Below are 10,506 nucleotides of genomic sequence, written 5' to 3' on the forward strand. Positions count from 1 at the left end.
AGAGGTCAGGTGTATTACCTACAAATGGGGCAGAGGGCAGGCTGCAAAGAGCAGTTTCAGGGAGTCTTAGGTTCATCTAGTTATGTAGGCCCCCGTAACCCTGGCTCTTGTTCCGCAGCACACAGGTTGGCACCACTTCACACACATGAAGAAAGCCGTAGCCCCCTTAGAGGGAGGGAGAGTTGCAGAAGGATCAGTGCTGCACGACACAGTATGTGATATCATCTGTATGCCTGATGCCTAATTAGTGGTTGAGGTTCTCAGCCCTGTGCCATGCAAGTCAGATTAGATGGTCGTTGTGGTCCCTTCTGGCCTCAAACTCTCTGAAGAAACCTGAGGGTTACTTGATGGAGCTGACGGAAGGAGCCTTTGATCTGGCCAGAGTCCGTTTTTTACAAAACGCCTTTTCCACCACCAGGGAGCTGGTTACAGTAACTAGAGCAAGGGAGACCAGGAATCCCCGACTGCCACTCTTGGGAGGAAGGTCTGACCTTGTGAAAGGTCCCTCCCTTCTCTCACTGCATCAGCATCTGAAAGCTTCGGGATTTCCAAGCTGTTCCACCTCCCCCACCGTGAAACTTAAAGCCGCAAAACCACACACACGTGCGAGGTTTTTTTCCAACTTTTATTTTAAAAGTCATAATTGAAGCTTAACAAAGTCTTAACCCATTATTATTGTGAGAGCTGCGGCTCAGACATGGTCTGTGTAGCAGTAACCACCACCCACCCAGCAGCAGGTCACACACGACGCACCCAGAAGCAGCTAAGAGGTTTGGTGACAGAGCTCAGTAGGTTTAATTCATTAACCCCTTGTGTGCTTCCCATGCCGGGTGCAGCAATGACTTCCACCACAAGCAACCTTAAAAGAAGTTTTATTGGGAATTGGGAGGGTGGGTTTCCCTTAATATGCTGATCTCTTGGGTGATGGTTGTAGGGGAGCACTTCCCTCTGCAATAGGCAGAGGGCGATATAGAACCTGGGGGTGTCTCCCCTCCCCACCCCAATACGTACATGCAGAGAGTTTATAAAAGAAAGGCAGATTCTGGATTGTAGCCACCAGAGGTTGGTTTCTATCAGACAGGATATTCCCTGTGGGAAAATAAAAATAGACTGCAGTCCCCAGAGGATCATGGGAAACCGTCATCGTCATCCTCTGCCATTTCCTTCGCGAATTCCAGGTCCTGCTGCTCCCGCTCCCGGCGCTCCTGGAAGGCAAAGGCAGGGCACGTTCCTAACAGGCCAATTGCAGCCGTGGGACTGGGATGGCTCAGGGCACTGAGCTGCTCGGAGAGGCTGCCAGGTGAGCAGTGAGGGAGAGAGAGGGGGAAGTGATGGCCATTCATGTGAAATGAGTGAAGAGAAGGCTCTGTCCAAACCACAGCTGGCACCGAGGACTGACTGGGGCCCTAGACAGAACTCCTGGCTCGCCACAGAAAGGTTCCCACCAGGGCAGGGATGCGGGGGGTCTCAGCACAGGCTAGACAAGAGCACACAGCACAGGTTGGGAGGCATGTGTCACTCCCAGGGAGGGGTGCTAATGGGGTGCTCAAAGCCCTCTCCCCACAGGCAGGAAGCCCAGAACCCAGGTGGGATCTCACCTCTGCAGACTCCAAGTCCTTGTTGTAAGACTTAGGTGGGAACCTCATGGCCTGGAAACACAAACAAAAGGGAATCAGTGAGGGACTGCCAGGGCCACAGGGCAGAGGCAAGGAACCCCCAGGCACCTCCCAGGCTGTAGCAGACATTTCCAAGCACGCACGGCAGCCAGGGGTCCTGCTCCTTGCTCCATCAGCAAGTTCCAGCACGGCCAGGTAGGCGGCCCGACTGACACGCTGACAGGACAGCAACCTTCAGTTGCACCTCCCAGGGCAGTGGAGCTCAGGATGTGCTCACAAAGGTAGCGCATATTTTGAGGCCTCGTGAGGCCGGGGAATCAGCTCTCGCTCCCGGCAGCTGGAGCTAGAGTGCTGAGAAATTTGCCAGAGATCAGGCCCTTTCAGCAGAGGCTGTCACAGCAGTTTGGCATGAATGAGGCCTCCCAGCGCCCACGTGGGGGAGCTTGCTCCTCTCCCATTTTGCAGAGGCAGTTCAGTAGAGTGGCGAACAGAACCCAGGAGTCTGGTCTCCCAACCCCCAATGTAGTGCACTGTATTAGCAGGCAGAGTACAGAATGGGGGGTGTTTAGATAAGAGGAGAACGTGGGGAGCTCATGGAGGGCGGAGGGACCATGCTTTGAACTGGTGCCCCAACAAAGGATCTGGGGGTGCAAGGGAGAGGAAGGAGAAGAGCCAACCCATCACCCCAGAGGGGCCTGGAACCTGCTGGGGGAGCTGCTGAAGGCCCGAGGTGTCTAAATCACCCTGCTGCACTCACACATCTCAGGAGAGTGGCCCCCGGGACCCCTGACCCAGCACCCGGACAATGGGCAGAGCCTGCGCTGCAGCCTAGCTACCTTGACAGACATGTTGTGGATGTCGAGGCAGAAGGAGATCCTTTGATGGAAGGCCAGCTGGGGCTCCCGTGTGGAGTAGATGTCAATCATCTCTTTGGACTGGACATAGCCTTTCTCGTGGTTAATGCTGGCTTCAATCACGCCGTCCCGGATGGCCTACAGCCCAGAGGCAACAGTCACGGCAAAGGGCCAACCTTGAAGGCTGGTGTTCGCGTGCACAGAGTTCCCGGTGGTCAAAGTCGCGGATGGCAGTGTGAGCGCTTTGCACTCAGGAAGTGGAGACTCGCTCCCACAGGACAGCGAATTGGTCTGTCTGTTCTCTCAAGCCCTGAGCCCCACATCCCTCTTCCACTCAGTGGGAGCACCTCAAGTTTTTCTTGGTGCAACATCCCTTGGTATCGACTGCTCAAGGAAATGACAGATGTAGCGAGATGGGTAGGGATAAGGCTACGCTCTGGGTCAGAGCACCCTGGCATGAAGGGGTTAATTGGGATGCAGGCACTTGGAGCTGCTGATGGCCCAGATCCCAATAGTAAGAGGCTGGTGACAGATCCTTTTGGAGGAGCAGAGAGCTGGTTCAGTAGGGCCTGAAAGATACAGGACCAACCTCTCAGGAATCTGACAGTTAGTTGTGCGGTCCCTGAGCACCGCAGGGAGAAGGGGCCAAGGGCTAGATTTCCTACACTGATCCCTGAACTGTACTTCATCCCAATGACCCACCTTGGCAACAATGAACTCAGCATCCTCCGGGCTGTCCAGCTGCAGTTTCTGAGCAATGTCGGCCAGTGCGATGCGGGAATAGGACAAGCTGATCATGCGAACACCTGGAAGTGAGAGAAGGAACAGGAGCTGGAGCGTGTCATGGGGCCACAGATACACTGAGTGAGGTGGGAGTGATAGCGAGAGGCCTTTTAAACCAAGCAGCACAAGGAGACTCAAATGCACATTGCTCTCCTTTGCTGCATTAAACGACAGGAGCAAGCCACAGGGGCTAGTTAGCCCAAGACTTCTAATGCTGGAGTGTCAGCCACGACACCACCACACTGCATCGGGACAGGATGCCCTGGCCCCAACAACATGGCATTGGCAGCTTCTTACCCGTTTTAATCACATTGTGTCTCAGCCGGATGATCAGGGTATAGGTCCCATCTGCCTGAAATTTGTCCGCAAACTGATCCAGGACCTGGTTGAACTTGGCTAGGTTACCTGTCCGAACAGCTGTGGGAACATATAGGAGAGGGTTGAGAGAAAAGATCTGCTTAGGTCAGACAGTGAGAGCAGGAACAGAACCCAGGAGTCCTGTACACCCACCACTCAACAAACTCCTTCCTGACATGTAAAGGTTACAGTGAGTGGAATTTTGAGGTTAGATCCATAAATGCCAGAAATAAAACAGGAGACAGTGCCCTTTATTGATGAAATGTTAAAAATATGTTGCTCCTTCAAAGAGCAGAACATTATCTCAATTTACAATGACTTAGTGACTTCTGGAGACCAACAATTTCATAGATTCCAAGGCCAGAAGGGACCACTGTGATCATCTAGTCTGACCTGTGTAACAGAAGCCAGAGAACTTCCCCAAAATACTTCCTTTTTAACTCGAGCATGTCTTTAAAAAAATCCAGTCTTGATTGAAAAATTGGCAGTGATAGAGAATCCACCACAACCCTTGGTAAATCATTCCAATGGTTAATTACTCACTGTAAAAAGTAAATTTTACTCTCCCAGCCAGGGATCCATTGAGATTAGAACCCAGGACCATGGGCACTGGAAGCAGGAGCAGTGTCCCTTGGTCATCAAACCAGTTAACGGAGCACAAAGTTACTGAAAATTATCTTCCATTCTGAAAAATGTGCACATGTGGCTCTGGAATTAGAAGTTGGCCATAGCAACACTAGCACACATTTTTTAAGTGCACTTTTATCTTTTGCACCACTATTTTGCTAGTCTAAAAAAATCTAACCATGAAAGTGACCCTTGTTTGTGAAAATATAGTTATGTAAAAAAAAGTCTGTGTCTTATGTAATGAAACTGTCAATGTTCTCATTGTCCATACTAATGACTAACCTTTTTTAAAAATCAACCTACACCTTTGGTCTCTGATGTCTTGTGGCCATGAGTTCCACAGGTTATGACCCGCATTTCCTTATAACTACATCTTTCAGTTTCATATAATTTCTTTGTTCTTGCAGTATGAGACAGCATAAATAAGAGTGTGCAATTTACCTGTTGCTGTCACTATTTGTCATTTTTCATGAAAATTTGAGAAGCCGTAGCTAGACCAAATGGTAGGGCACAGAACAGAAAGTTAGGGGTTCCTGGATCATCCAACAACAGATCATGAAGCTCTGGGGAGGAGCCAGAGCATCCTTACCCTGCGTCAGGAGGAAGTAGGGCATGAGTGACCTCTTGAGGGAAGGCTGTCTGAACTGGAGTCTGTCCGGGATCTCGCCCAACAATAACTCCACCACGATGAGCAGCTTGTGGACCTTAGGCAGAAAGACAGACAAGAGACTATAAGAACGAGGAGTACTTGTGGCACCTTGGAGACTAACAATTTTATTTGGGCATAAACTTTCATGGGCTAAAACCCACTTCATCAGATTCATGCAGTGGAAAATAGAGTAGGAAGATGTATATACACAGAGAACATGAAAAAATGGGTGTTGCCATACCAACTAACGAGACTAATCAATTAAGGTGGGCTATTATCAGCAGGAGAAAAACAACTTTTGTGGTGATAATCAGGATGGTCCATTTCAAACAGTAGGAATCTCTTAGAACTGCCCTAGAGACCCAAAGGAAGCAAATTCTTCATTAGAATAGACCGGCCAAGAAGCTGGTGAGAGACCCAGATCCTACCCTGTCTCTGCTCCTCTCCATGCACCTGATTACGCATGGTGCCTGCACAAATGCCTGACGCCTCCTCCCAGAGGTGCCCCCTGGAGGATCACGCACCCACTCACCGTCTGTTTGAAGCCAACCGCTGTGTGCTGTGGTGCCTTCCGCAGGGCATTCGTCATGGTCCTCCGTGCTTCGGAGTACTCCAGCTGAATGGCTTTGATGCGACCTGGAAGGGAAGGGAAGTTACAGAGGGACAGAAACTATTTCAGAGAGAAGTTGGTTTAACGGACAAAGCCCAGCCCAGGCACTGAGATCTTCACCCTACCTAGCACAAACTGCTAATCAAGCCAACTGCTCCATGCCTTGCCAGCTGTTTGGCTACTTTAGTTTGGTGCAGTTTGAGACAGAGCACTTGAGGTCACGTCAGCAACAAGCAGATCTGCGTTCAGTTGCCTCAACTCCAAATGACTAGAGGAGCTCCAGTCTTTCAGAGATCACACACTTATGTACTCTGTGTAGTGGGGAAATTCTCAGCAAGGACAGCAGGACGCGAGCAATCTTTACCTCACACCTTCCCTGCCCAGGGCAGCAATGCGAACACCTCTTTGCACATCCATGGCCCTTCCATCAGCTCTCAAAGCCTCACACCCACCTCTGCTCACTAGCATGCTGATTACTACCAAGGCCCAGTGCACTCCCTGGCAAGATGGACATGGTCTGTGACACCTGGTCTGGAAATTGGGGCAGCTTCATTTAAAATTTTAGAACAGAGATTTTGAATGTAATTAAACATAAACATTAACACGATCAGCACAGTGGCCCCTCCGTTCTCCAGTTTCCATTCAGTTCAGTTTTACTTGCCCTGCCACTTCCACTTGCCAACGTTTGTACTGGTGACGCTGCACTGCAAGAGTCCAGGGCAAAGCTGGAGGTTCTGGCAGCTGCAGCGGGGGCTGTTGGGGACGGTGGAATTGAGCACGATAGCAGTGAACAGTGCTGGCATTTCCACCACTCCCTTTGTGTGTAGTTATCCTCGCAGTTCAGCCCCCTCAGACCTATCATTTTGGACCTGCAGACAAGACTATCACATTTTATCCTTGGTGCATGTTGTCCAGTGTTTTCTTCCCATTTTCTAGGGCAGGATGTGTCGATGGTGGAACACAATTCTGTGGCAAGGGGTGGATCCTGTAGCAAATTGTGACACACACATTGGGCTAAGTATTAGCCCATTTTACAGGTGAAGAAATGGAGGCAGCGATTATGCGGTTTTCCAGAGGTTGCGGGGTCAGTGGCAGAACCAGGAGAAAACCCTCAGAATCCGGACCCTGGCCCTAACCACTTGATCACACTCCTTCCCTGGCCCCAGGAACAGAACCCAGGAGTCCTGATTCCAGTCTCCTGCTCTAGTCACTAGACAACACGACAGTAAAGCAGCGTGCGGTGGCACTGCTGCCTCTCACCTGTGTAATAGAGGTACCTGGCCCATTCATTGTTATTGGCCTGCTCAGGAAAAACTGATTTGGAGACGAGCTTTTCCGCCTGGTCGTAGAGGTTATAGTGAAGGTAGTTCCTCAGCAGCAGGTTCAGGAGGGTGGCCTGTCCATCTGCGTCATGACGGAGGGTTGCCGTCCTCAGACGGGCATGCAGGAAACTTCAAAAGAGGGTGGAGAGGAAAGAGTGTGTCAGGGGGGAGGGAGGAAGCTGCAAAAGGGGAGCGCACAAATGTCCTCAGCAAGGTTTCGATCCTAGCTAACGGCTGCCATTAGGCACAAAGGGCCCTTTCATTTCTGTATAGGCAGGCTCCGGGCGAATGCAGCACACAGCACTGCAACTGACCTATGGGACACAGCAGCAGCCAGTCCTACCTCCTGACCACATCAAGTTTATTCAGGAACTCGTAGCTGCGGGAGTGGTAGTAATAACACTTGGCCACCACCAGATCGAGGGCTCGGCGGTTCTGAGGACTGATCTTCTGCATCAGGTCATCAGACACTTTCTGGGCCTGGGGAAGGGAAGGAGAAAAGTCAAAACAGATAAAGCTACAGAGAGAGAGAACGAACACTCACTTGTGAGGAAACACAGGAGGGGAAGCAGTCAGAAGCATTTTGGCTGTGAGAACTTCCATTAATCTAAATCCCCAGTCCCTAAAGCATTGGTAGCTTCCATGGGTTGCATCTCGGCCAATCCCTTTGGGATGCAGTTAAAATAACTCCAGGGAAGCTCTCCTAGCAGAGCAGTAAAATGTGAGGTAACTAAATGGAGGCAGCGGTATTTTGTTTGCTGGCTAGCTGCTAAGCCTCCACCTGTACTAGCCTAGGGTGGGACACAAAGCTTCTCTGCTCTGAAGCTCGGCCACCATCTACCTGTACTCAGCTCATGGGAACAGGGAGGCAATGGGGAGAGCACCCAGGTTTGCCAGTTTATTCGTCTGACCCTACAGCCTCATGGACCATACACACCCAGTCCTTGGGTTTCAGTAGTGGGATGGATCTCCCCAATGCAGCATGCAGGACAGTCCTGGAGTTTTACCTCTGGGTATCGTTTACTGTTCATCAGGTAGATGACCAGGAGCAGCTGGAGATAGGTTTCCACCTCTGGCAGGAGGGGGGCTGATGCTGCCTTTCCTGTCCGGGGACGGAACTGCAGCTCTGCTTCTGTGTCCATAGGCTAGAGAGAGAGACCGAGATGTGCTGGATCCACAGCTCTGAAGTCCTCTAGTAATTCACAGAGGAAACTCAACATGGATGTGCCATACCCATCACCAATGCCCGTACCAATTTCCCTGCCCACCCAGCGTGCCTCAATCTTGACCTGGAGGATTCGCCTCTAGGAACAAAGGAAAGGTCAGTCTCCATGGCCCACTCAGTCTTTGCTCTCTCTGCTGAGGATGCCAGCAAATGCCATTGTGATTTTTCTTAGATACAGACACAAGCCAGCTGGGAACTGGATCGAGTCACTGCCCTCAAGTCACTTCCCAGGAACTCCTGAACAGTCAGGTTGTAATGTCTGAACACTCCCTTTGGTGTCTCTGCTCCCCCTCCTCTCCATTACGACAACACGTTCTCTGCTACTAAAAGCCCCAGCATCTGTCAAAGCAGAGTCACCACCCCAACTTCAGCAGCCTCCTCTGCACCCATTGCAGACTCACCTCCTCCAGAAAGCCCAGCAGGAAGTCCCGCACGGTGCTGTTGGAAGTGAAGAAGCCATTGATGGCTTTATGGAGCACGTTGGGGTTGAGTCGGCGGGATGTGGAGGGCAGAGCCCGTAGGGCACGCAGGACGTAGCGAGGCTCCTTTCCAGACACGGCCTTTTCAAGCTGTTTCACATGCTCTTTGATGTCTGCATCAGCACAGGGAAATCCTGCTAGCACTTCGCCTCTGCCAAGTGCTCTCACAAAGGAGGCCAATCCTAATACCTAATGATCATACTGGTGATACCCCTGCTTCCTGTCTGAAGACTGATGCATGCTTCTACCTGCTCATTTTAATATCCTTTTAAGGAGAAAGCCTCAATACCTCATAAGAACATAAGAACGGCCGTACCGGGTCAGACCAAAGGTCCATTTAGCCCAGTATCCTGTCTACCGACAGTGGCCAATGCCAGGTGCCCCAGAGGGAGTGGACCAACAGGCAATGATCAAGTGATCTCTCTCCTGCCATCCATCTCCATCCTCTGACAAACAGAGGCTAGGGACACCATTCCTTACCTCAGGACATAAGAAGGGATACTGGAGCATTATTATTTATATTACAATAGTACCTAGGAGCCCCAGTGTTAGACAAGGACCCCACGCATGTGCCAGGAACTGTGCAAACACAAACCAGAGTAGATGGAAGTTGGGCTGATCCAGTTGGGTACTGCCTTCATCCTAATTACAGAGCAATTATTATAAGAATCTCATGCTTAGGTAGCAGCTTTCACACTGAAGTGTCCCACTGCACTTTACGAGAAACCTGACAGATAAGCTAAACACTAGAGTCACTTTATGCGCCACTTGGGGTGGAGGGGACACAGACGGTGCTGGCTGTGGCCGAGAGTTCAATTCACCCAGATCGACTACAGACCTTCTGTCACCTTAAGCGAGCCACTTGGGGTCTGATTTTCAGGAGTGCCGAACATCCACAACTCCAGCTGAAGTTAATGGGAGCGGACGCTGCTTAGCGCCACTAAAGAACCAGCCCCTGTATCTCCCTGTGCCTCTGGGAGAGAGCGACAATGACACTTCCCTGCCTGGCAGCAGGGGCCAGGTGCTCGGGTGTGCGGCGACGGGGACTTTGGCCATACTGATGCCATTTCCCAACCGAACCATCACCCCCCAAATATCCCTCTCCCTACAAAGGCTTCCCCTGGGACTCAGAGAAACGGGGCAATTCACAGAGCAGTGGGGAGGGGCCCATAGGGAAGAGACCAGGGCTGGCTTTGGCCTTGCAGAGGGAAACAGCCCCTGTGATTTGGTGGGCACCGAGGTCCAGCCCTGCTGGGTCCCACCCGGGTCTCCCGCCCTCCCGTTCCCCTCTGCCCCCCCCCCCCCCGGGTCCCCCCCCCCGTTCCCCTCTGCCCCCCTCGGGGTCTGCCCCCCCCTCACCCTCCAGCGTGACAGCGTCGAGCTCGCGCTGCGGCGGCGGCTTCTCCCCGGCGGCGCCGCCGGCCCCGTCCGCCGCCTCCTCCTGCATCTCCACGTCCGGGGGCCCGGGCGGCGGCTCCTCGGGCGGCGGCTTGGCCTTGTCGGCGCCGGGGCGGCGGCGGGACGCGCCCTCCTGCTTCATGGCGCGGGCGGGTGGGGGGGGAAGCCGGGCCCGGAGCTCGCGCCGCTCGCGGTGACGGTGCAACAATCGCGGGAGGAGGCGGCCCGCTCCGCCGCGAGGGGTGCTGGGAAAGGCCAGGCCCGGCCAGCCGAGCCCAGAGAGCGGGGGGGAGGAGTCAGAAGGAGGCTGGAGAGCCGAGCGCCGAGCGGGATTAGGGACCGCCTCCCGCCGCTGGGACGTCACAGCTCGGGTCGCGCGCCTCGGCTCAGCCCCCGCCGCCGCCTGGCGTCTCCGTAATCACTCGGGTATTTCCGGCTTCGCTCGGGTATCTCCGTCATCAACTCGGCTACTTCCGGCTCCGCTCGGGAATCTCCTTCCTATTCGGTTATTTCCGGTGTGAGGCCAGAGGAGCTTGGCGCATGCGCGCCGCGGCATTTTCTAGTTGGCTGAGGCGGGCTCGGGCGG

The 10,506-nt window shown here is 52.9% G+C and overlaps 1 protein-coding gene across 1 annotated transcript; it reads right to left on the reverse strand.

Annotated features, from left to right (window-relative positions):
- Positions 1-856: 856 nt before the first annotated feature.
- Positions 857-10,165, reverse strand: PSMD3 (proteasome 26S subunit, non-ATPase 3). The gene is made up of 12 exons (XM_024205200.3): positions 9,882-10,165; positions 8,445-8,635; positions 7,826-7,963; positions 7,162-7,298; positions 6,757-6,947; positions 5,419-5,522; positions 4,827-4,941; positions 3,551-3,670; positions 3,173-3,276; positions 2,453-2,608; positions 1,599-1,649; positions 857-1,205 (listed from the first exon to the last, which is right to left on the reverse strand). The coding sequence occupies exons 1-12, from the start codon at positions 10,060-10,062 to the stop codon at positions 1,128-1,130; spliced, it is 1,566 nt and encodes a 521-aa protein (XP_024060968.1). The 5' UTR covers positions 10,063-10,165; the 3' UTR covers positions 857-1,127.
- Between the last annotated feature and the right edge of the window lie 341 nt (positions 10,166-10,506).

The sequence above is a fragment of the Terrapene carolina genome, unplaced genomic scaffold (assembly GCF_002925995.2).
Source record: "Terrapene carolina triunguis isolate 2854851 unplaced genomic scaffold, T_m_triunguis-2.0 Scaffold193, whole genome shotgun sequence".
Classification (NCBI taxonomy): Eukaryota; Metazoa; Chordata; order Testudines; family Emydidae; genus Terrapene; species Terrapene triunguis.

Bases quoted from the DNA above. Each gene is read 5' to 3' on its own strand.
- PSMD3 (XM_024205200.3), bottom strand. From the start codon at position 10,062: ATGAAGCAGGAGGGCGCGTCCCGCCGCCGCCCCGGCGCCGACAAGGCC. The intron at 7,299-7,825 runs GTAAAACTCCAG...TCCCTTCCCCAG, and splicing joins ACAGTAAACGATACCCAGAG to GCCCAGAAAGTGTCTGATGA. The intron at 3,277-3,550 runs GTAAGAAGCTGC...TCTCACTTCCAG, and splicing joins ACACAATGTGATTAAAACGG to GTGTTCGCATGATCAGCTTG.